Genomic DNA, 26,251 nt, shown 5'->3' with positions numbered 1-26,251 from the left:
TTGTAGCATCAGTTACGAGGCCGCAACAGTAGAGGGATGGGCTGCAGATCCAAGATGGATGATCGCGGCTGCTTTCGACTATGGCATATAAAAGTAATGGCTGCACTAACTGCTTTCATTGTCAATCTGTTCGTCCAACCGGCCGCATTACTTTCGCGTTTTGCTGTGGGAATCGCGCTACGATTTTCGCGAAAAGGCGGGAACCACCAGTCACTGGCTTTTTGTGCAACCTTCGCACGCTTCCAAAGGGGTTTTTCTCCTCGACTTACATATGTTGAGAGCCGCTTTTCACAACATTGTTGATCGACAATAGATCTGCGATTATGGATTCTCGTGCTACGGTAAGTTTTTGCGAGCTTAAGATAAACTGTCATTATGTTTTTTTTCACGCAGCGTATTGTTCTGGGAACTATTATTATGTTTAAAGTTTAAGCTGAGGCTGTGGATTGTGTTTGTTTTGTTTCTTATTACTAGTTTTCAATTGATTTGGAGAGCGATAAAATTTTCAGAATAAACTATATTATTACTTACATCAACAAGGCAAAGCGAGATTTTTATTAAGATAACTACTTAAGGTAATCCAACATTAAGCTTGCATTCATTGTGTTGTACAAAACTAACTTTAATAGTCTACAGTAAAAAAATAGTTTGCCCTAATAATTAAACAACCATTATTTACCAGTAATATAACACTTCCTATCCAAACTAGGCATAGTAGGTATATATAGGGTCTACCAATGACTTATGTAATGAATGCTAAGCAAAGGACCTGTGTGTACAGAGAACTGAAGCGCGACTTGTTTACAATTGTGTTTACCTTGATACATGAACCGTGCAATACATAACAGGCATGTATTTACTTATGTGCCTATGTCGTTATGTACATAGCTACGTAACAGGCCCATAATCGATAACAGTGGGCGCACTGATTTGTTCGCAGCTGACTATTCTATAAAGGGAAGCAGTTCTAAACTGGTACAATAATCCACTTTACTACCGCAGTAACATATTTTTCAATTGAATGGCCAATAGCGATATGATTAGTGTTGTCCACCTTTTAGTGTTAGTCACCGACACCTTATAAACACTTTGCAATAAAATTACACAAAACAAAGGCGATTGTGATGAATTATATAATTATGGGAAGCTTATGTGAAAGTGTCTAAAACCTGTCATTTATTTATTATAAGCAACAGACTACGATTGATTTGCATATCAATTATTTCACTTGTTTCCTATTTCTTCTGGCGTTGGTGACATATACTAGAGCTGTACTACAGTATATCACCGTGTTGAAAGGATCAGCCAGACAGATGTCGTGGTTGTGTCGTTTCGTTACGGCTTCGGCAAAGCATTGCATTGCAGTGCAGAATATTCAGTTCTGATCAGCGGTTGCGTAAATACGCAGCTGTGTGCGCCTGCGCCGCTCACGCTACTTCCGAACTCGGGGAAACAAAAACAATAGCGTGTCCACAGATAAACATACAATTGCCACGAATTTCTCGATCCTTCCAATCAATAACGAAGTGTTCTAGAGAAATCGATCGGTGTATGTATGATCTAATAGGTAATCATAATCACTGATGGAAGTGGTATCTTTGGTAGCTACTTTATCACCGTTATTGTCAAATAAGGACCGAACATGAAATCGATGTTTTGTTACCAAAAAAGTCTAAGATATTAATTCCCAATCACTCCTTAATAAAAATTGTTTTCTTAAAATTTCAAGGCATTAGTCCATTTTTTTGTATAATATAAATGCTGATTCCTGCTTTTAGTTCAGTAATAATTCAGCATCCGAGGCATCACAATGACGTTAACACTTCAACATTGTTTCTAACATTTACAACAGAAGAAATGTTTCGCATCTCAACATTGTTAACCGTGTGGAATGCAAGAAAATATATAGTTTTTTCATCCATTCAGAGACTGATTAATGAATATTTAAGTCTGTGAAGACAGATCACAATTAGAATAGTGCTAATTGAAAAATGGTTGTAATTGATAATTGCAGCCTATCGGGTTTAGCAGAAAAATACTAGGTACTTCATCGATCTGATGGTTAAGTATACCAAGTTACACTGACATATAGGTCGAAGGGGGAGGGTAAGTTATTGATTTTGGATGTGCCCAGCCTATGTTATACTATAAACAGTTTGATGGATTGAAAATAAAAGCATAACAAAACTCGTAAGTTATAAACATAAATTCGAACTATTTTAAAATTTATTACACTCGTAGTATCTCAAAATACACGTCGTAAATAAACTACGGCAGTTTACAGTTACCTGCGTCTGCGCAGGACACACGTATCAATCACGAGAGCAATGAAACAGTATATCCTATATGTCATTCGTAGACCGAGGGCTGCGAGGATCACTCTCGCTTTACAAAAGACGAACGAACGAGAGCTGTCTTGCGATCTTTAAGTTTGAAACAACCAGAAGGCTAAGCACGGGGTGCAAGTCGTGCACGCAAAGACGAGACAATCTCACATCGGGCGGCTGCGAGAGCAAGTGCCACGGAAATCTAGCCTTGCGCGCCGTGCTAGGTCTTCTAATAGAGTGGCAGTTATCGCAGCACCTTTCCGAATCTTCGTAGGTATAAATATGTGAGCCAGAGTGACCCTCCAGGGATCCTTAACAAATTAATGACAAGTCGTTATTGGGACGACGACGACTAATCGGGCGGGTATCTGGCGCGGTCGTTAAGCCGCCGGCACTCGGGCCCGTACTTAAATTGTTACTGCTGTTCCTAGAACCACGTCCGGAGAGAATCATTGTTTTTGTTTTGTTTATATTTTTCATTTATCCACTTAAGTAGGTACCTACGCGTGTATTAACATATTTATCGGCCCCGAACGGGCGAGTGTGGGAGTTTCTCGCGTTATCGGGAGGAATGCTCGGTGCTTGGAGGTAAAAGCTGATAGAATACTAGAAACTTCGGTGAGATAAGTGTAGTACTTTACCTAAGCACTTTGATGCTACAGCAGTTATACCTACTTAGCTATTCATGAGATAGTTCAATAAACTCATTATTAGTTTTTTAATACAAATTAAACCGCAATTACATACCCACCACTCTACCACCATGCTGATAAAGCAATCTTACTATTAACAAACAAAAAACTTAATAATTCACACAAAGTAGGTAATAACGGCCTTGATAATAGATAATTAAATACCTTCCATCTCTACAATATGTTTAAACAAAGAAACAGCGGCATACTTAGCGAAAGTTATTTTCTGTACGTTACATCTAACTACAAAGATTTATGATGGTAAATTTTTCACACGATCAAGACGTCATGTTTTTCAAAATGGCTGTGATTGTATAGTAATTATGTATAGAGGGTGTAATTAGCGGCGGCAGGTGAGCCAGCGCCCCCGACAGGGCGACCCGGGGGGCGCGGGGGGCGCGGGGGGCGCGGGGGCGGCGGCGGCGGTGTCAATCACCGCTCGCTCACTCTCGATGTTCAACATTATAAACTTGAATGGTTTATTAAATAATTATTGAATTTGAATTTTCCCACTGCTGGACTGCAACGAAATCCTTCGCACTTAGGGTAGGTTTGGGATACCGAGTGAACACAGAGTTTTGCTACATAGGTTTCCCTTCAATATACGTAATTTTCAGCGTAAGTTATTACGATTTGCCATCTGGGAATGCAGATTTATCTTATTATGTGTGAAATCTATACTTTTAAGTAGGTAGTACTACTGATATACTTGTTTCATTATACTGTAATACTTGTTTCAGGTACTTTTGTCCCTGGCATTGGTTCTTCTAATGATGATCATGGCAGCAGAGGGGTAATGTATTATTTATCTATGAACCGCTTTCTTAGATTTCGTTTATTTCTTTTTTATATTTGCATTTACCTACCACATACTTTTATAGGTTTATGTGTTTTACATATTAATAACTACCAAGTAATAACTACCTAACTATCTAGACTAGATCAACTTATATTACAAGTATGACGTCTATATCGGAGCTACGGAGATAATCTATCGAGATATCCACGCTTAGACACAAGACGCTTATTTATAAATCTCAGATGGACATTTAAAATTTATTAAATTTAAAAAATTAATAAATTACTTATTATTTATAAAATTTATTCTGGCAATCTCCAAACATTAAAATCGCTTTGAGTTTTAGTCTAAAGTGTAGATTCGAAGCAGACGTTTATCTCGAATCTTCCTCAATACTTGATCTAGTAAAGCGAACTGTAGACACCCATTTTTTTGCATTTCAATAAAAATATCCTCTAACCAGTCTAACCTATAAAGGGCAAATTAGGAAGGAAGTTAGCTTATTGCATTTACACGATAGAAGAAGAAGAAGGGCAAATTTAATTTAACCAACCACTATTTAAATCTCTTTTCCCCCACAGGCGCACCAAGAAAGTGGTAATCCACGTGCCGTACAAAGTGAAGAAGATAAAGCACACGCACACGGTGTACAAGACGGTGCACCACCACCACACGCATCGCGAGCCTCCGGAGCCGCTGCATCTCGGGGCTCCCTCGGAGGAGCACGAGCATTTCCACCACATGCATCTCCACGATGAAGGCAGCCCCTCCATGCCCATCCCGGACTTCCTGCCGGACGTGCCGCTGGACGTGCCGGACATCCCCGACATGGTGGAGCTGCCCGGACACCGCCACATCCCGCTGTTCCGTCGGGTGTCGCACGCGGACGTGGCGGACTTGTATCCGGATGAGGATGATGAGTGAGTGGTTTAGTTGGTTGTGGTTTCGAGGTTCCGGTGCTGTTTGGAAATAGACATATGCCGTAAGATATCTCCTTTGAATAAAAAAAAACATTTTGATACTGATTATGTCACTTGTATGAGTCGTATACCAGTATACCGACCTACCTATACCGTCATATGTAAAAAACGTATAAAACACGGAATAGAAACATACTTACTTAGTACTCATTACCTGAAATAACTAGGTACTTATGATTCTTATGAAAGAACATTACGGTTCCAACTTATATGAGTTTATGATTGAAGCTTTTATTGATTTCTTAACTTTATCTATTTTTCAGAGATTACAGCGTAGAAGACGACGGACAATCAGAAGAAAAGAAGCCATAAACGAACGATTAACTTCTCTATTGTATGCCAAATAAAGTGCAATTTGCTCTGATACAGTAAGAACTTTCGTTTGTCTCCGTCTATAAGACTCTGAATAACAAAAGTTCATTGCTAGAGTACTAGGTACTAACCAATACATAGACTGTTAAAATATTGTTAAATATAATTTATTCTCTAGCTAGTCTATCTTTCTTGTTAAATCCATTCATTTAATAAATGAGTGCTTAGGTAGATTTATTTTCTTTTGTTAAAATGTTGTTGTTTGTTAAGTTAAATGAATTTATACTTTATTATTTAGTTACGTACAAACTGTTTGTTGATTTTCTGTACAAATGTGTTCTAATAAAATCTGCTAAATAATACTGTGTTGAATTTCTGTTCTACATGCCCTGCCAGCCTTAACTGCCAGATGTCTGGTACCTTCTGGTACAATTTCATACGATTTTGACAGGTTGTATGTATAAATAGTATGAACGTAACTGAATGAAACTGGCAGTATATTGTGTACTATCCATGTTTACAAACCTATGTCGGCACCCTGCAATGGAATCCAGACCTCACCAAGGCGTTGAAGTGAACCTTACTCATCAGTGTTTTAGAGCTACCAATTTTTTGTGTAAAGTAAGTACATATATCAATGTTTTCGTAAATATTTCCATAATTTTCGCCAATCATCATTACAAATCCTTATCTTAAACACGCAAACATACATCGACCAAACAACTACTGGAATGGAATCAAATAAAACACCCCACAGTTTAAAACTTAAAATGTATTTTGTGATAAATAGAGATTTGATTCATACACTGTAGAGGAAACTGTCTAGCTTGGTTTTGGGCGAGGGCTGCGTGAAGGGGGACAGCCAGAAGATGGAGAAGCGGCCGAACACGTTCTGTATGCTCTTCCAGCGCGACTTGCGCACCCAGCGAGCCTGCTCCTTGGCCTTCTCCTTCTTCAGCTGTTCGATACCCTGCGGACAATATACAAGATTTATAGCTATTATAATTAAGGCCTACTGAACGGCTTGATCTTACTGAACGGCTTGGCCCCTACGCCATATCTTTGTGCACCTAACCCCTCTGGATTTCAGAATCTAAGATGATGATGATGAACCTAAGTAATATAGTGTGTCTACCCTATTAGTACTAAACGTGAATGTCTATGTAAGTATAGAAATCTATATTATTTTATGAAACAAATTAACTTATCTGGCCGAATCATAAAGTGCAATGTGTGCATTTTCGCCATATACACTGTAAATTCTTCTTCTTTAACTAAGATTTTTCATTCTAATTATGTACAAGAGCTTATAAATGGACGATTTACGCTAAATATTTTTTAAACCATAAAGGCTGGTTTACTTCTTTTCCAGATTGGGAGAAACCAACAGTTATTTGAAATTAAAAATATCATATTGTAGCCAATACGCGTACACTTGTCCAAAATTAATAATGCACATGCAGATCTTCACACCCGAATCATTAAATCGTAAGAGCCTTAAAAAAAACACTAGCATTTTGCACCTTGTTCGAAAGAAATAGGAGTCAATATTATGTGTCACATAATCGAAAACAACCGATCTGTCAAAGATTTCTATGCGCATTATCAATTTTGGAGCACTGTACAAGTCAGTCAGTCTTTATTTCGTTACAATATAAAAAGTATCGATTTCCGTGCAGCGAGCGCCATCTATGACTGTTCACTTGTACTAAAACAGCATTGTAATACGTGTTGTTGGAGACCCTTTGAATAGGCTCTTCCTGGTACTTTCTAAACCAATCACAGATGGCGTTACCTATTTGATTCCAATAGAATATATATTTATTTATTAAACCTTACATCTTCATAATATTGTTTTTGTTAATATGTGTACATCACGACACAGGTTCGCCTATTGTGAGGATCTTTGCATATCGAAGTTTTTTTTACACACGCACTCACGCCTTGTACTAATGTACTCCCTTGCGGGGTAGGCAGAGGTGCATTGCTGCACCCACTTTTCGCCAGAGTGTTATGTTAGTCCCAATGTAATAGGGGGCGGGCCTATTGCCATTATACGGGCACATCCAAGACCCGAGAACAAATATCTGTGTTTAAACAAATATCTGCCCCAGCCGGGAATCGAACCCGGGACCATCGGCTCAGTAGTCAGGTCACTAACCACTACGCCATTCGGTCGTCAAGTTTTTTTTACTTTATCTAAAACGCGAAGCTTTTACCTCCAGTTTCATCATACTCATTTAGATCATAACTAGGGATTACTTCATCAATTATACGTCATGTTCATATTAAATTCTAGACAGATGTGTGAAAAGTCAACCACTAATCCCAGGTTATGATCTAACCGAGTTTGGTGAAACTGGGGCTGAATATTCAAAATAACAAAACCCCCTCACCGTCTCATCATGCCATATGGCGTGCAGCTGGGTAGCCAGCATGACCGCGGTGAATATCGCGAACAGCAGCGCCTCGGCTATGAGGAACAGCAGCAGCACCACCGTGGCCGGCGGCGAGTAGGCTCCACACTCGCGCCACTCTTCACGGATGCAGGTTACCAGCTGGCACACGGATAGCGTCAGCGAGTGGATGGAGATGGCCGCGATGTAGAACTGTGGGGGAGATGGGAATGTTTAATGTTTAGATACGTAGAAATAAGTAATGAGTAAAGGTAGATATTAAATACAATTTTAAAGTTTATATTAATGGATATTTAGCACTAAGTATTTGCTCAAGTTTTTTTTATTTGTTATGTATTTTTACTATGTTTCTGTGTACAGTAAGGTGATTGAAATAAATAAATATATGGAAATAAGTAATTGAAGGAGAGATAGGATTAAATGCAATTTTAAAACATATAAACGCTAGTACTATAACTGGGTATAGTAAGTAGTAGTGTTTCCTCAAAATATGAAATTGAATATAGTGATGGTTGGATAAAATGGTAATGAATTTTGCAGCCATCAACCATTGCCATGATAGTGCCACTAAAGTTCAGAGCAGTATTAGGGTAGTTTAGATTTAGAAAGTTCAAGCTGTACTTTTTCCATAAAATGTCTTGTAACAAATATTCCTTCTGTGATGTTATACGGATGGACTGTCTATCAAAAAGGCTTTTGCAATTTACCAGCTTCTGACCCCTAAACAAAATCTGTTCTATTTGACAGGGTCAAAGCTCATGAGGCTCTCTCGAGTAGAATCTTTGTACACAATAGCACACATCCCATTAATCTCAGCTCCCGTGTAAATTGAATCAGCAAGCCTGCCACCATCCATACTCACAGTGAACAGCACAAAATACTTCTGGTTGTTCTCGCCGACGCAGTTGTTGACCCAGGGGCAGTGGTGGTCCATCTTCCTGATGCAGCGCTGGCAGACCGAGCAGTGGTGCGCGCGCTCGGGCTTGATGCTGCAGCATTTGGTGCACTTGAAGATGACCTGGCCTTCGCGGAAAGTCATCTGCTTGATCACCTCTTTGGTCGCGTTGCCTTTCGGTACGGCGCCCTGTGGGTGGAAAGGGGGGTTTAGTTGTGATATGTGGTGGGTTCTTTAGGGCTTGTTGATCAAGGTTTGAAGTAAATGTTTCATAATCCCAGATTGTAATAGTGACGTGTCTTTCGCATAACTACATAATTATTAGAGATGAAACGGATAGCTGTTTGGCCGGATACCGGATGCCGGTTATCCGGCTGCCCTTCTGGCCGGATGGCCGGATAACCGGCCGCCGGATATCCGGCCGTTCGATATTGTTTCAGCAGAACCATCTTGTGCACCTATAGTGTACTTTTTGACACACCTGGTCATTCTCGTTGCGAGTAATTGTGTTGGCTCGGTCCGATCCGAGTGTGTTGGTAAGTAAACAGCGCCATCTAGATCGATTCCTGTGGTATTGTTAAACAAGTATAACACAATTTTGTTTAAAGGTGTCAAATTTGATAGCGGATCAATAGAGTGTGATGTTCAATTTGAAATGGTCGAGTTATCTCTTGTGAAGTGCAGCTATAGCTTGACAACTTCGTGCGCGACCCTCCTTGCGGGGTGAAAGAAGTGGCGGGGGCGAGGTAGCACGACATTTTACACACGGAGAAAAGTGTCCCCGGATAAATCTCGCGATAACGTGTCACTATTTGTGACGTAATGTAAGAGTAAATTATGTTGATCAATAAAAACTAGTTTCATTATTTAGGGTGGATTCGACCAAGCTCGAGTAACTTTTTACTCACGAGTAAACTACCAGTTACTCGGGAGTAAGCAGATTTTGCATTCTACCAAACCTCGGCCAAACCAAGATTCGGCACACGGTTCTACAGGAAACCCTCGAAGATTATATAGTTGTCGGGGAGTGGGCACGAGCTAGCGGTGGTTGGTCCATGATTCGATCAGCCAGGTCGTTGGTATCGCCATTCATCATCACACCCCAGAAATAAAGGCACAGATAGGTAGTACCCACTCGATTTATTCGGAATTACAGATCAATGTTACAAAATACACGAGGATGCACTTGATACAGTTCGATTAACTTTGATAGCGAAACGTTGTGATCTCTGCGGAAGGTGCATAACCGACCCGTTCTATAATTCAAATCAGAATTACAGTCCGTCCCCTCTCAACCGACTACCCACCTAACCTTTTTATTTTTTAATATGCACCGTCCACAGATTCCACGCAAACTGCCAACATTTCAAGTGACGATTTGACGTTTCGATTAAACGAATAAATTTAGTAAACCTAATTATAAAGCAAGGTAAACTCAAAATCTTCTTGAACTCCGACGTAGTTTTATAATGCGATTTCATCTATTTGCGAAATTATACGATTTGTTGTTTTTGACGTTATTTTATTGACGAATCATAGATAATAATATGATTATTAAAATTCAAAAGGAAAATATTCCAAGAATTGTGGCGGTTCTGGCCTCAACACTCATCCTAAGACTAATGGTCTCAGGATCAGTGGTCTCTTGTGCGTCGAACTCAGATTATGACAGATTTTACAACACATGTGGCCGCCTCGACTGCTCGGCCGAGACTGCCGTAATAATGACGTGCAGTGCACGCGTTGTCCTTCCCCGCTACCTATCCCGCTACCCGCTGTCGTCTTAGGTACCTCGTCCCCTCCGCGTCTGTCACCCCGCAAGGAGGGTCGCGCACGAAGTTGTCGAGCTATAGCGAGTGTATTGTTTGAGGTTATGTATGACACATAAATACGAAAATGGCTTTGTCACAGAAAATTTGTCAGAATTTATCTTTCAGCACCATGTAGCAGTGTTTACAGCGAAAGACTTTTTTCCGAAGCTGGACTTATTTATGAGGAGAAGCGAAACCGTTTGTTGCCTGTTAACGCAGAGAAGTTGGTCTTCATTCACCATAATCTGCCTCTAGTGCACTATGAATATTGAATACTAAATCTTATTTGAATAATTTTCACGCATACATTGTTTTGGTGGTAAATTTATGTTTTGTTTCGGTGTAATAATTAAATAATGTCCTAATATTTTCGTCTTTTATTGTATCCGGTATCTGGCCGGATGTTGGTTACTAAGCGGATTTACTTGTTTTGATAATAAAAATATATATTGAAAGGCACTTTCTGAATGCGATGTAGTTTCGTAAAGTAAAAATGTTATCGACGTGTCACAAAGTAATGTCACGTGTAACTTGTCTCCATCATCATTAAAACAGACAATCTGTATTAAGGACTATTACGGGCTATGCTTTGCATTTTTATAACCGTGTTCAAGTTTTTTAAAAGCATTGATTAGGTAAGTATATGACCGCTGAATCCTCCCAAATTCCTCAACAATCCTCACCGGGTGAAGCAACCCGTTTTCTAAACTACATGATATAATTATAGTGACCTGTACCTCACGACAACTTGGTCATAAACTACAGGCACTATACCTTCAGTCACACAACAGTCTGACATCAGGGATCCATGGAGCAGTGGATCTAGCCGCTCCAGCGTATAAATAAATAAATAAATATGTGGGGACATCTCAGACACGGCCATCCGACCCCAAGCTAGGCAGAGCCTGTGTTATGGATATCGGACAGGTGATATATTTACACAAATACATAGATATATACATATTAAATATAAATATCAACACCCAAGACCCGAGTACAAATATCTGTCTTTAAACAAATATCTGCCCCAGCCGGGAATCGAACCCGGGACCTTCGGCATAGCAGTCAGGGCCACTAACCACTACGCCATTCGACCGTATAGCCACAGAACACACTCACCGGGTCAGTGAACATGGTGCGCAGATGCGAGGCGAAGGCGAGGAAGGCCAGCGTCTGGAACAGCGCCATGTTGGCCCAGCTGTACAGCGGGTGACGAGCCGCGTGCGGCACCAGCATCACCATCGTCACCACGAACTCCGCGTACAGAATCAGGAACCAGGTGAGCATCGCGCAGATTATGCCGCATATGTCCTGGAGTGGAGAGTATGGTTTAATACTTGATGCATTGGTGTAGAGACAATGTCCAGGAGGTGAAACGTCAATATGTAGTGAAGGACTTGATGCATTGATAAGATAAGATATTCTTTATTTATTAAAAAAAAAATATGGTCAAAATTACAAAGAAACTAAATCTAACACATATGTACAAATGCCGGTCTTATCGCTTCAAGCGATTTCTTACAGACAACCTTTGATGTAGAGACAACGCTTATATTTTGCAACAGAAACAAGTGCGTCTGTCCCCGTTGCATGGCACCGTTATCGAGATAGTGATTGGTGAACCGCGTACTAAAGCAGTTCGTCGATATCGATAACAGACCCGTGCCGCGGGGTCTTTAAGTCTTATATCTAAAAATAATCAAACGCAAAGCGCAATATAGTTCGCCAAGTTGAGCAAGACCTCTGGGCCATCTATAGAGGTCAGTAAGGGTGCAAATTGGCGGTGGACGACAAGAGCTTGCAGCAGGGGATGTGTCCTTGAGCGTCACTAGTTCCCAAATGAAGTCCATAGTAATATTGGTGTCGTCTTTACGTTGACGCGTCGTCGTCACGATACTTAACATACACCGCCAAATTGCACCTTTCCCGCGCAAGCTACGCATCGCAACGGATTTCCGGGAATGGGATGGGAATTCCGGGATAAAAAATATATAGAACTCACGCTAAAGTCCCGATAATTATAATAACAACTTTTATTTTCGAAAACGTGTGGTTGCCTCAGAGCTTATTCAATACAAACAAACAATCAAATTATTGTTAGTATAAAAACCTCTACCTACCCAGCCAGGTAGATATTTAAAAGCCTTTTTAATACCCATTTAAATCAATGCAATTCACTTTGCCGTATTGTGTGCTATGTGCAGTTTATATTCATTTGTTTTGTAGCAGCTTTCAGGTCTCAACTCTGTTGGAAGCTTTTTACGATACACTCTCAATAAAACCAATTAAGACCTTTATTGATTAATTTACTTGAGTGATACTGGAACTGGAATATGTGTGTATTAGTATGTATGAAATACTTACATAGATATTTTTTTCAACCTATCTTTAAAACTGTAATAATATGTGTGCTGTTGGTGTATCTATAACAATAAATAATAATAGGTAGGTAGATACATCTATAAACATGTGAATGTGGTTAAAATGTAAAAAATGTACCATTATTTGTCTAGATCCATAAAAAAACACTAAATAATAGCATGAAATGCCATGGTGTAGCCAGGTACCGCTATCGCACACTCGCAAAGCACTATAATTTAAAATCCATGTAAACACATTTCACACGCGACTTTTATTTGGTTACCGACACCTTCACGAGGTTCAAATATTCAACTATTGGATTTTAAATAAGCTCACTTGCATAGCAAATGTATTTATTCTTGAAATGGATCGGAATGGAGATGGAAATATTTCAATTTGCAGGAAAAATGCAGAAGCCTAGCCCTTACCGCGACCTCTCTATTGTGTCAAGGGGTTCTACCTTTTTTGGCATAAGATTTTTTTGCCTAATCTCGTATTGCATAGTAACGTTTGGTCAAAGTCTCGTTACGCCGAAAATCGTATGGCATAAATCTCGTTTAGTAAAAAGTTATTTCGCATAACATTGTTTAGCCTAATAATGGTATGGCCAAATCTTGAATAGCCTAATAATGCTATGGCATAGGTTTATACAAAGTAATAATATTCGTTTGGCTTTAACTTTGACGGAGCGTCTCCCTACATAGCGCAAACTGGTGCCTTGTATTGTTTCCGCTGTTTGGAAAACGCTCCGCTCCGCTTCGCTGCGCTCCGCTTTGGTTTTGATGAACATGTGCACCTAACACGCTCCTCCTCGCTTTGCTCGTCGTCGCACCTATTTTTAGGTTTCGATCTCATGGGGTTTGTAATAATTATATTGGTCGTTAACTTTCGATTTTTTGATCATACAATATCGTGATTTTCGGGATGTAGGAGAAAAATACCACAATTTGTACATTTACTACATACTTAATATATTATTTATTAAGATAACATTAGGAGAAACAAGATTATACATAGGTTTAGACGAACATAAATTTGAGCAAACGAAACTTAGGTGTTTAAAGATTGTGCCTAAAGAGTTTTAGACGAAACGAGCCTTATGCCACATAAGTCTTGGCAAAGTGATGGTTCGGCCAAAAAAGTTTAGACCATACGAGTTATGCGAAATGAGTTTTGGTCAATAAAGATTATGCCAGATGAGCGGAACCCGTGTCAAGGCGATGCCATGCGAATAATGCCCTTACCGCATCGAAACTGAGTCGAGTTCAGCGTGGCAAGTGTCCGACACTGCAAAATATAGTTCGCGGGCTCCACCGCCCCTTCAAGCGACGGAGGTCTTTACAGTGAAATAGAGATTCCGATGAAGCCTAGAATAACTTGGACTGTCCTCTGATAACTCTAAAAAATATTGATAGGTATCTTATTTAGAGGTATATAATCGAAGTTAATCTGAAGCGATCATTGTTTAACCATGGCCGTACAATAGATTTTATTATTAGAAAATCAAAACAAAGTAAACACCAAAATATGAAAGCATTTATAGAATTAGAAATAACACACAAAATACAATCGCCAAAAAAAGCTTATTCTTAAAAAAATAAACTTAACCAAAGTCTGTTCATCAATTTGGGAGGAACACGGCAGCATACAAAAATAAACAAATAGGTCGTTCAAACTTACGAAACCCTAATTCTGCAAACTAAACTAAAACATTCAAACACAAAGCTAGCAACTCACCTTTATGCACCAAGCCTTGCCGCCGCAGCATTTGTTGTGCATGTCGCGGGGCGGGCGCGTCAGCACCGCGGCCTCGGCGTCCACCTGGTACGGGCTGTCCATGTCATCTTCCTCGGAACTGTCGTAGAACTCACGGGTCATCGGGTCCGCGCCACCACGCTCCACGTCCAATTTGTGTCTGCGAACAGCGCACGCGTGCAACGTGAAACAATGAAAACACTAGAGCTGCAACCACTCGGCAATGATTGCGGATTAAGAGCCTGTTGTGCCGATTGGTTTTATTGTGAGCCAGCTTGTTAGTTGATGCCCGGGGCTGCATCAGGGGGAACTGTTTCTATCTGGGTGCTACACTTTGATAGGCACTCTGTCAATATTAGTTTAGCCATGGTACGCGGGAGATGCCAATTATTTTCAATACTACTGTTGGATGCCCGGGTTTTTTTCTGCATCCAACGCATTAAGCTTTCAATCTTTTTCATAACTGATGTGCGATACCTGGGCATCGAAATACAAATGTATATAAATGTACGGTAGATAATAATTGCTTTTAGTTTACCTAAAGGTACATAAAGGTATGAATTGGATTGATTGGTCTACCTGTAGTATAATATTTCAGATTTTATTTAAGACAGTCAAAGTGATTTATAATACCATTTTCCATTTAGTTTTTTTGTATTACTACGCAATATCGATACCAAACGTTGATGGCTATTTAATATTCGTTAAATAGATTCACATTTTGGTCGATACACTAGCTAATTGAATCTTTATTATCTATGAAAGGTTCTGTATATCTTCAATGTAACGCTTCAAACTCAAAGGTATGGTTTAGGAAGGGTGACCATACCTTAAACAGTCATAACTATATAATACAGTTATAGGACGTCATAATCATCCAAGGAGACGGCAATTTCCGAAGTGGTTGTCGCCGTCGAAGCATGTAATCATCACATTATCGATCCCCCTGCATCGTACCGGCTAGGCTTCGTCGTACCTACACTACCTATCCACGTATTGTATTGTATCGTTTATTCATAACGCGAATGTTCAAACGGTAGAAACGGAATTATTTAGGCGGTAGGCCGGCTGTGACGTCATACAGATATATGCCTGCTGAATGTAAATGCGCCTGAACTAACAAACCTACGGACTTATCTGGCTGAATGTATTTGTATATTTGTAGTTGTTAATCCCAGTTACGAATACCGTGAAAATGGTGTATTGAACGATATGTAGCCGGTCTCGGTGTGCTATTTCAGTATCGATTAGCGAGGAGTGCTGCACTCACGTAAAAGAACAATAGCGCCGTAGAAATGGTTTCATTCTGCCTGCCGTTAACCTATGCCCTGTGAATGTATCGATATACACATATATAATCAACCGGCATTAGTAGGGTTTTTTTTAATCTATAAGGATCACTAGACTGGATTTTCTTTAAAAATTCGGATAAGGCAGACTTATAAACCAGAGAAGAGCATAAAGTAAGCACTGATTATAACATCGTTACAGGGTGTATATTTGTCGTGCATAAAAAAACAAACACGTCCGAAACCCCAAAAATAAAATTAAAAACCTACTGGGGGGACGTCGCGACTATTTTGGTTGTTATTTAATTTTCCGACACAACAATTTTCACAAGGGTCGACTGCTCCACAAATATGAAATATTGCGAAGCTGCTACAGTAACCGCGACTGTATCGCGATGTAATAGAGACACATATACCCAAGTAGGTAGGTAGAGTGGAGGCTCCGGGCGGACCCCCCCTCCCGAGGGGGCTCCACGCTCACGACCTCACTCTGAACTAGAAACTACCAACTTGATGCAATCAGTGTTCTAAAAATAAGCCCAAGTGTTGTCGCCACAGCAAAATTTTTGCATTTTGTTTTGTGTTGGACTAAAACTTCGCAAGAATGTATTTTGCATTTCGGTATTTTTATGTTTTAACCCTTTCATTTAGTTACAAATAAATTATGAATAAAATAGTTTATGAGTTTTTGTAATTATGTACCACTAACTAAACAACCAAGGGTATTTATTATAGGATATACATAGTTTCAAACCATTTGCAACCATAGCCTTGTAAAATTCTCGGTAAAGTAGATAAATTTGACAAAAAGTGCTATGCAGAGTGAATAATTAAAAGATATTTCAAGTTGTATGAATTATAATATAATTATTATAACTTTTACCTATGATAGTGATAAAGATGTTATTAGATGCTTTATTTCAATAATTCAAAATAACAGGCTGAGTTGACTTGGAAGTCAGCATGCCCAGAACTAAACATGCCATAAAATTTCGAATGCATATTATTAAAACATTATAAGATGGAATTTAAAAAATAGCTACAACACAATACATGCCGTCACGGTACAGTCAAAGATTAGGCCTCAAGGCTAACATTTTTCATGATGCTACTGGGTTGTACTACTAAACATATCAAAAATTACAGTGTATACATACAAAAAAATAAAAAAAGGTTTTTAAAGTGAGCTACCTATAACATATGCAAATGCATTGAGGAAGACTTGTTATGCTTTGAGTGAGTTCCGTGTGAGTCATTGAATTCTCTCTGTCAGGGGCACTACGCTGCAATTGATAGCGATACAAGCATTGCAATCACGAGCCACCAAGAAGGGCCATTATTCAATTGAAAGCATCAACCTTCAAATAATTTTAAAATTGCCCCACAATTTGTACTAAGTGCAATGTTATGAAAACATTATTGCACTTATGCAGTACCTACCTAAGCTCCACTATCTCTTTAGTTCCTAGAGTAAGAAGTTTAGTTTAAAACCCGTATAAAAACATTGCTCAATATGCTTTTAAGTTGATTTATTACTCTACCACATTTTATGTAGTTCCAAGAAGTGAAGAGAATCTTTTAAAGTACAGAAAGAAATGTTCATGAAGTGTTAGCTGGATGAGAGCATCACAATAGCAATAAGATACTTCAATCATTTGAAATGCATTATTATTCATTGCAAGACAACAAACATGTTTTAACGCACACATAATATGGATAGCACTTACCAAAATAGGGGTGCGTCATGATGTTTTGCAAGATCTGTGCCAAATATATTGATACTTAGTTAATTAGATATTCATGAAAGAATTTGTTATTTATGAGCTGGACATCCACAGTCTCCAGTTGCAATTAGTATTGCTCAGTAGCACACACCCATTTAGGAAACCTACCAGGGATTGTATTAGGAATATTTTTTTAAACAAAACATTGCAAGACATACTGAGTTAGATTTAGGAACAAACAAAATTTGCTATTTCTAATAATTGTGGTTTGCAAAGGGGGTTAAATAAGCAATATGTAAACAGCTAAACTATATATTAAGTACTAGTGTATCATGTAAGAATAAATGTATAATGTAAGTATAAACCCATGCAAGTGAAGTGGTAAATGGTGAGTTTGACCTACTGTTTTCAACTATTGGAGAAATTATGAAATGGTTCACAATGGGCCAGAGAAACCAGACTTTTCTTAGGTAGCATTGTCAGTCTGAGCAGGGGTCAGGTTTCTTTGACACAGTCTGTACATCTAATATGTTTAAGATCATTTTTTCTATCAATACAACTGAGATATTGATTTGATATTAAAACAATAAACATGCCAAGGAATCATTTTGATCATAATAATAATTATAGGTAGCAATACTCTAAGATGTTCTAAATAGAATCACATAGAGTTACAGGATTCTTTAGTTAGTTGTTCTTTTTGCAGTGTTCTGATAGGTTATGTGTTTATTGTGATTGTGTGTTCAATACATTGACCTCAAAGGTTATTGGAAATCTAATGAATATGAAAAGGTACATAACTCACCTGTTCGTAATGGTAAATGATTACTGAAACTTGTTACGAGGATACAAGTTGAAGCTTGGTAACTTAAGTATATGTTGCAAGACTTAGGGTCTACTAAAATCTGTGTCCACTGCACTAACTACTAGCTAAAATCACAACAATAATCTAAAATTTAAGGCTTAAAGGGTATTATTTAATTTAAAATCAATATTCGGGCCACCGAAGTCATTTTGTGCTTTTCTTGCTGTCATACGGAATTGGACAGTGTTGCTATGAATAAAAATAAAAATAGAATATTATTAAAGATTATATTATTTCCTTTCAGCAAAAAAATATTTATATTTAAAAAACGTTTTTTTTTTACTATTTGAGGTTGCGTTTCTATGAACATTTTAATTAATTGTTTTATCAATTTATCCGTGTTTCAAAATAGCTAAAATGTCTCTGGCATACGACGTTTTCAACAAACGATTTCACTGCGTTTCAATATTGATTGTTGTAGTACCAGTGCTGCCAGGTATACCTTATTTTCGTACAATATAGGGTATTTTATGATTGTAGGTATTTATATTTAACACATTAATATTTATTACAGTCTGTACAATATTATTATGTATTAGGTATGTAAATATAATAATATCTGATAATGTGATGATCAAATTTAAATAAATTTACGTTAATTTTTAAACAATAAAATATTAACTAAGTAAATACCTAGTACTCGTTTTATATTGTGTCTGGTCTGGTGGTATGATGTAAACAAGGACATTTTTCTCGAAGATAGTGCTGATTGACGATGAAGTCTCATGTGATACGCATGGAATTAGATCTAGTTTTGGCATAAGAAACTTTTTTGGCCTTTGATTTTTAGCACTATCCTACCTAACTAATGGTTTATCGTCACCTCATTTCAATGACTAAGAAAGGTAAGCCAATTAAATACTCCCCTACAATGAAGAACTTTTTATAGCACGTCATAATATCATTAACACTCAAGTTTTTATGCTTTTTAATAAAGAAGGAAGCATGATAGTTGCTGCATTTTATAGGTGAAATGAAACATTATATTTATGCTTGGTGTAGCATTGCGCAATGTGTGTACCTATAGTGAAAATGCATTTTACTAGGAGGATCCAATGGTCTTCCACTTTCTATTTTCTTGCCGAGTTGCTACTTAAATGTGCATTAGCCAGCGTTCCTCCTTACTTTTGTAGATTGATCTAACTAAATCTAATGCAAGCGGCTTGTGTGCACTCGCTCGTAGGAATGTACCTAAGTTGATTCGTAGATGTTTCCGTTTTGATAGTCCCTATATTGTAGGTATTTAGATCGGATGCCTAAGTAACTTAACATGGTGCCTAACGAACTTAAGTTACCTAAGTATATTCTAAATTTGTAACTATATGAAGGATAAACTGAGTTGCAAACTACAGTAGTTATGTAGGTGTATTAGGTAATAAGTAAGTTTTTTCAAATGTTATAACTATTTTTTCTTTTATTTTTGCTTATTATGCCCCTCTGCTTGGCAGACAGGGTCTCACACAGGGTCTTTAACTTGCCATTGGCCTATACCTACACTCACATTTTTCGGAAGCGTCAGCGTCGGTGCGTGAATGAACTCCACTCCAGCGTGATACTATTCGTCATTATTTATCGGTCATATTACCAACTAGACTACACTTTCATGATACTTTACTATCACCATATTTCATAATGTCTTTATTGGAATTTATATTGCCTTTGATGTAAATCATATTGGAGTAAAGTAGGTAGGTACTACCGCTTTACTTTTTTAATAAGACAGAATTAAATAATCACTTTTTAAGTCAGTACCAATCTTACAATATCAGAATAGTCTAGACTAGAGTCTATCTAACGGCTAACGCTGAATACACATTACACACACAACGCCACAACTAGGTACAATACTGAATCCATTAAGAAAAACGACATGCAAAATAAAGACTCAAGATAGTCAAACTTACTTCTTACTTCTAGGCTCAATTAAGATAGGTAAGTAGGTACTAAAACTTTATCCCATGGACTAAAACAGAAGGAAAGAATGCGAACATGATTTGTTAACACAACGTAGAGGTTCATACTACTTCATACGGTTAAGCTTGAGGGTAATGTCCTCCATCCAGCCTTTCACCAGCCCCGCAAACATATTCGGGTGCTCAACTTAACTAGCTTTATACATAGTAGATTCCTAGTTGTATTGTCACTTTAACCATAACTAGGAAAGTAGTTTAATGGATCTGTCTTTCAAACCACGGTTTAGATCAAAAACCTCTATGAAGTACCTACATATTAGGTAAGTACCTACAACCATTCATAAATTAGACAAATGGTCAAGGTTAATAGATAGTGGTTGGTGGTGCAGGTAGAACGTTGGGAACTTAGCAACCTTTACAAGAATCCCCATAGGCATAATCATTCATTTGAAAAGGCCATCAGGGAAAACTAAATAATCAATGCATTAAAACCTTCAAAGTCGTTTATTTTACATTAAATAAACCGTTGGAGCCCAACATCAGTTACTTTTACTGAAAACCTACTAACTTACCTAAAATATGTGACAATCATATTAAATCACAAAAAAAAATAATATTACTCAGCTAGATGCACATTTTTCAAGTGGAGGTAGAGAAACATAAAAGACTGAAACCACACTGAAAAACACACATAGCTAAAACGATTGCAATTATAGTTCAACCAGCTGTTGAGTTCCAACTAATATTATGATTGCGGCGTTCATGTATAATAGTATGCTATTTCAATGCACGCAAGTTCGTATCGGATACTTTATGTTTCTACGATCAGCTTTAACAATGAGTTTGGTAAGAAACTATTACACATTGTACAAGATTTGCGTCTATTTACTAATAATCAGGCACATTAATTTTGCCCATTTTCTGCAACTCGACGTAACGCACGGATATGTCTATAAATATAGTAAATAAACGGGGTATGCTTCTGCGTATGCCCAATTAAATTTGCACTATATGTAACTACCTACATATGAAGTTACAAAGTTTAACTTCTTTGGCTACTCTATGACACATGACAAATAACAAATAAAATTTTGTAAATATTTACAAAAACGTATATTTATCGTCTCAGAGTGCAAGAAACCAAATTTAAAGTGCCCAGTTGTAATCCTCAAAAAATAAAATCTATAATAGAGCCGATTTTTCGAAAGTGAAAACACTACGAGTGCGCCGAGTGGCTAGTGGCTAGTGTGGTAGTGTGAGACCCGCGGCTGATCGAAGACTCGTGATCCTCACCTTCGTTATTACTACCTAAGGCACAGCGGCACATTTGTTCCTTGAAACATTACTAATATACTTTCCAGTGATAAAAACTTCCAAATCACATCACGGCCGTAAAGTGATGAGTGATATAAGACGATCTGATAATTATAATATATCATCATTATCACCTTAGAACTGCTGATAATGCTGATCCTTATAATATGTACTTACTAGGATATAACTATTTTAGTCCATAGAGATATAATATACTTAGATATAATTATTAGTTTTTTTTAAGGGCCTGTTTTCTAAATTATTTATTGGATGAATTTATGTAAATGTATGATTTATTTAAATAAGAGGTTTCATATTTACTTGATGACGAATTAATTTGCAATGACCCAACCAACATCCACTTGTCCCCATTGCCCAGGATCTTCTCGGCAATTTGTGGTGCCCCGTGGCTTGAATGTCCACATAGGCCGTATACATAAAAATGATCTTGCACATTCTCAGCCAGCGGCAGCGGTTCCTGCTGCTACGAACCTTAACCCACCCCGCAATGCTCAGGTCACTTCAAATTTTGATCTCCTGGCTTCTATGAGGAGAAATATCCGGGTGCTGAAACACATACCTAAAGGTGCAAGGTGTATGGCAGCTGGAAAGTTGTCTCATCTTATTGACCTTTGTGTTGAAAGTAACGGCAGACAGGAGTGGTATGATCTGTTAACCTTTCCTTATTCAGCCTTGAGGGTTCCCAGTAGTGTCGATCAGCGATCTCTTACAGCTAAAGTTAAGGACAATGTTAACGGCTCTGCTGAACCGACAGTTGACGACAGTTTTTTGACACACAGACAGGGTTCAATTTACAGGGCAATTGAAGCGAAAGTCTATGATGGGGATTTACGTGGGGCAGTCAGATTGTTAACCTCCGATAGCTCTCTGGCTCCCAGGACTCCTGAAACTATAACTGCATTAAAAGAAAAACACCCGACACCTTCGCGCCCCTTATCTTTTCCGCCTGAGCCAAATATTTCTTCACCCTTCTTATCCGTCACTGTTTCTGATGTTGCTGATGCTGTTGACTCCTTTTACAGTGGGTCAGCTGCTGGTTTAGATGGCTTGCGTCCACAGCACTTGAAGGAGCTGATCTCGGTGTCCGCAGGTGATAATGGGCACAAATTGTTAGAATCTCTAACTAGACTCTGCAACTTTCTACTGAAGGGAATGCTAAACCTGGAAGTTTGTCCATACTTGTATGGAGCCTCATTGTGCGCTCTTTCAAAATCAGATGGAGGAATAAGGCCGATTGCAGTAGGATCGGTTTTTCGCCGGTTGGTTGCTAAGGTTGGAGGTCGAGCAGTTAAATCGGAGATGTCTGTATTTCTACAACCTCATCAACTTGGGTATGGCACTGCTTTGGGATGTGAGGCAGCAATTCACGCCACTCGTAGCTTCGCCATGACAGGTTGTGAAAATGAATCTAATGACATTATTCTTAAGGTTGACTTGAAAAACGCATTCAACAGCATTGAACGAGATGGAATGCTATCAAAAATACAGGAGCACATTCCAACTCTCTATCCATTTCTGAGCCAGTGTTACTCGTTGCCCAGCCAGCTGTTCTATGACTCTGAGTCCATATCGTCACAGGTTGGGGCGCAACAAGGGGACCCATTAGGACCACTAATCTTTAGCTTAGCCATTAATGATGTCGTTAAATCGTTAGCTTCCCCATTGAATGTGTGGTATTTGGATGACGGGACAATTGGTGGAAACATCGATACGGTGGAAAAAGACATGAAAGCTATTATAGACATGTTTAAGGAAATGGGTCTTGAATTAAATAGTAACAAATGTGAACTTTTCTGTTGCAGCCCGAATATCCCCAACTTGTCCACCATAACAAATCTAGCCCCAGGAATCAAACTGTTGGATAAGGCAAACTTTACTGTCTTGGGAGCCCCTATTTTTCCTGAAGGTGTTCCACCACTACTTGATGGCAAAAGGGAGGGAATCAACAAGACAGTGAGTGGATTGAAGCAGTTACCGGCCCATGTTGCGCTTACAATCTTTCGCTGCTGTTTGTCTATGCCGAAGCTGACATATGCTCTGAGGACTTCTCCAGTTTGGTTGTTCCCAGCAAACATAGTTAATATTGATAACTGTATCAAAAATGTCCTGGAGCAAGTCCTTAACATCAAATTGGAGGGGGATCAGTGGCGACAAGCAGCATTACCGATCAGACACGGTGGTCTGGGCATAAGACGAGTCAAAGAGACCGGTCTCTCGGCTTTCCTATCCTCGGCGCACGGCGTAGTGGATCTTGTCACTCGGATCTTATCGATTAATGGTGACGGATTCCGCTTGCCTTTTGTTACTGAGGCTTTAGAGGGCTGGGAAGCTCAATGTCCTGGAAAAGAATTGCCTGATCACCTTGATGTCCAGAAAGCCTGGGATGATGTTCTGTGCAAATCTGTTTTGGACAAAATTATGGAGAGCAGTATAGGTGTAGATTTGGCGAGAGTGAGGGCTTCATCAAAACCTGAATCGGGCTCTTGGCTTCACGCGTTGCCGTCTCCTCAAATGGGCACCCTCTTGGACGATGACTCGTTGAGAATAGCAGTAGCATTAAGGCTCGGCTGCGACATATGTGAGCAGCATCATTGTATTTGCGGTGCACTGGTAGACTCAAGGGGTCATCATGGTCTAAGTTGTCCCAAGTGCGCTGGTAGATTTCCAAGACATCATGCGCTAAATGACTTGATTAAGAGGGCAATGGTCATGGCGAACATCCCGTGCGTCCTGGAACCACCAGGTTTGAGTCGCACTGATGGGAAGCGCCCGGATGGACTAACGCTGGTCCCCTGGGAGCGTGGCAGAAGCTTGTTGTGGGATGCCACATGTGTTAGCACGTTTGCAGCTTCACATTTAGCAGGAACGGCAAGAGTAGCGGGCTCGGCGGCTGAGAATGCCGCTAGATTAAAGCACCAAAAGTATACGGATTTAAAAAACCGTTACTTGTTTGTCCCTGTAGCAGTGGAGACGAGCGGAGTTTGGGGTGGTGAAGCTAAAGCCCTCATAAGGGATCTAGGCCGCCGTATTGCCTCGCGAGGACATGATCGTCGCTCCGGGTCGTACTTGGCTCAAAGGCTCTCTCTTGCTATTCAAAGAGGTAACGCTGCAAGCATTATGGGTACTTTTGGGCCAGGTATGACTCGTGGCGGATTATTAGATTAATTTAATTTTACTTTTTACTTTGACGAAGCATGTTACGCTGACGATGACGATGTTCTACACAGAATGACGAAGATTGTTAATACAAAGATGAAATGAATATTAGTTAATAGGTATTTAATTACCTAATAAGTTTCCGTGTAAGTTTTTCATAAAGGTAGGTAACTACGGTAGAATAGAAAAGAGAGTTTATTAGAATTTATTAGGTGTAGGTATTATGTGCTTTTACCAGGGCTTAATAAAGCTATAAGATTAATAAGTACCTACCTTGTGTACTTTAACGTTCTGGTTATTTTCAAGCCATCATAAGTATTATTATCATCTTAACTTGTTATGATTATGATCAAGTGCAATAAATGTGTGGAGCGCTGTATATAAATACGCATAAATAAGTAGGTACTTACCAATAAAAAATAATTATTGCTTGAGTGACATTAATATCTAATAAATATATTTTAAAATTAAAATCGTGTTGAAGATATATGACTATTAAATACCACGCACATGTGCGTATCGGAAATGGTAATAAATATATCATTGATAATAAAATAAGTTTATGGAAGTAGGTTTATTTTATTTCCTACGTTTCTACTTTTACACACAAGAATTAGCAAAAATATTTAGGTAGGTACCTAGATAGCCACTTAAAAATAAACAGGTAGGTAATATGGAAAAACATAAGTATCTTTGTTAATGCAGAATATTATAATACTATCTGGGTACTCGCATGTAGAATTGCACACACAATAATTTGATGATGATGATGATGATGAGCAATATTTTCTTAATTATTTTGTTTCAGTATCACTCTTTATGACATAATAAGCACTTTATTTTTAAAGATCTAGGAACGATGATCATAATATTTACAACCGTTATATGACCTTAGTACAACCATTATATATTATGACCTTACCTTACCAACACCTACAATGGCGACATAGGTGCTTATTGTCAAAGCAACTCGTGAGTCAATTTTTTTCTTCTTTTTGTTGTTGGCAGAAGAATCCCTTAAGTTAGGTAGGTAAGTACTAACATATGATTATTTTTATTTCGTGGATTGAACTATACCGATATTCATTGAAGGAATCTTACAGAAAATACCTAAAAACTAAAACAACGCAAGAAAAAATATGCGATGATTCGTGTTTTGAGTTAAATTCTTGTCTTGTTAATATCTACTCTGAAGGCATAAAATAAAATTTTACCAACGTGAAACATTCCAATTTTAAAGAAATATAATATAACGTTTTGAAAATAAAATTGATCCTTCAGAATCGACATAATATCCTATTAAAAAAATCAGCAGCATGAGTTAAATCTTACTAAGTTGGTATTTTAATTAACCAATAAATCAATATTAACGTCTTGAACATTTTCGAAAACCAATTTTACCGATGGTCAACTTATAAACATGATATTTACCAATTTGTTTGTTTATTTTCTAGACTGAAATCTGAAATTATAAACACAACATTATGCTCTATTCGTATATTTACAGTGGCTTTAATCGTGTGAAGACGTAGTCGGTGGTGAGGGAGTCCGCCGGCGCGGCTGTTTATGCTTTCAGGCGTGAAAATGAATGTTATAAATAATCAGACGCACGGCTAACAA

At 38.5% G+C, this 26,251-nt stretch overlaps 2 protein-coding genes across 3 annotated transcripts; one reads left to right on the top strand and one right to left on the bottom strand.

Annotated features, from left to right (window-relative positions):
* Positions 1 to 152: 152 nt before the first annotated feature.
* Positions 153 to 5,246, top strand: LOC119694819. The gene is made up of 4 exons (XM_038122087.2): positions 153 to 341; positions 3,760 to 3,812; positions 4,400 to 4,738; positions 5,062 to 5,246. The coding sequence occupies exons 1-4, from the start codon at positions 324 to 326 to the stop codon at positions 5,108 to 5,110; spliced, it is 459 nt and encodes a 152-aa protein (XP_037978015.2). The 5' UTR covers positions 153 to 323; the 3' UTR covers positions 5,111 to 5,246.
* A 618-nt stretch (positions 5,247 to 5,864) lies between these two features.
* Positions 5,865 to 18,415, bottom strand: LOC105394382 (palmitoyltransferase ZDHHC3). 2 transcript variants are annotated; one of them, XM_038122263.2, is made up of 7 exons: positions 18,168 to 18,415; positions 17,366 to 17,399; positions 14,332 to 14,509; positions 11,353 to 11,544; positions 8,390 to 8,611; positions 7,507 to 7,719; positions 5,865 to 6,080 (listed from the first exon to the last, which is right to left on the bottom strand). In XM_038122263.2, the coding sequence occupies exons 3-7, from the start codon at positions 14,470 to 14,472 to the stop codon at positions 5,910 to 5,912; spliced, it is 939 nt and encodes a 312-aa protein (XP_037978191.1). In that variant the 5' UTR covers positions 14,473 to 14,509; positions 17,366 to 17,399; positions 18,168 to 18,415; the 3' UTR covers positions 5,865 to 5,909. The 2 variants fall into 2 exon arrangements, with proteins under 2 accessions (XP_037978191.1, XP_037978190.1); XM_038122262.2 differs by lacking the exon at positions 17,366 to 17,399 and having other exon boundaries at positions 18,168 to 18,414.
* Between the last annotated feature and the right edge of the window lie 7,836 nt (positions 18,416 to 26,251).

The sequence above is a fragment of the Plutella xylostella genome, chromosome Z (assembly GCF_932276165.1).
Source record: "Plutella xylostella chromosome Z, ilPluXylo3.1, whole genome shotgun sequence".
Classification (NCBI taxonomy): domain Eukaryota; kingdom Metazoa; phylum Arthropoda; class Insecta; order Lepidoptera; family Plutellidae; genus Plutella; species Plutella xylostella.
The sequence above is the reverse complement of the archived record's forward strand: the minus strand, read 5'-3'. Positions and strand labels throughout refer to the sequence as shown.

What these genes read in the sequence shown, in the direction of transcription:
- LOC119694819 (XM_038122087.2), top strand. An exon ending in ATGATCATGGCAGCAGAGGG is followed by an intron (nt 3,813 to 4,399) that starts GTAATGTATTAT and finishes TTTCCCCCACAG; the next exon opens with GCGCACCAAGAAAGTGGTAA. An exon ending in TATCCGGATGAGGATGATGA is followed by an intron (nt 4,739 to 5,061) that starts GTGAGTGGTTTA and finishes TCTATTTTTCAG; the next exon opens with AGATTACAGCGTAGAAGACG.
- LOC105394382 (XM_038122263.2), bottom strand. Translation starts at nt 14,472, where the DNA reads ATGACCCGTGAGTTCTACGACAGTTCCGAGGAAGATGACATGGACAGC. An exon ending in GCAAGGCTTGGTGCATAAAG is followed by an intron (nt 11,545 to 14,331) that starts GTGAGTTGCTAG and finishes TCTCCACTCCAG; the next exon opens with GACATATGCGGCATAATCTG. An exon ending in CCATATGGCATGATGAGACG is followed by an intron (nt 6,081 to 7,506) that starts GTGAGGGGGTTT and finishes TATTGTCCGCAG; the next exon opens with GGTATCGAACAGCTGAAGAA.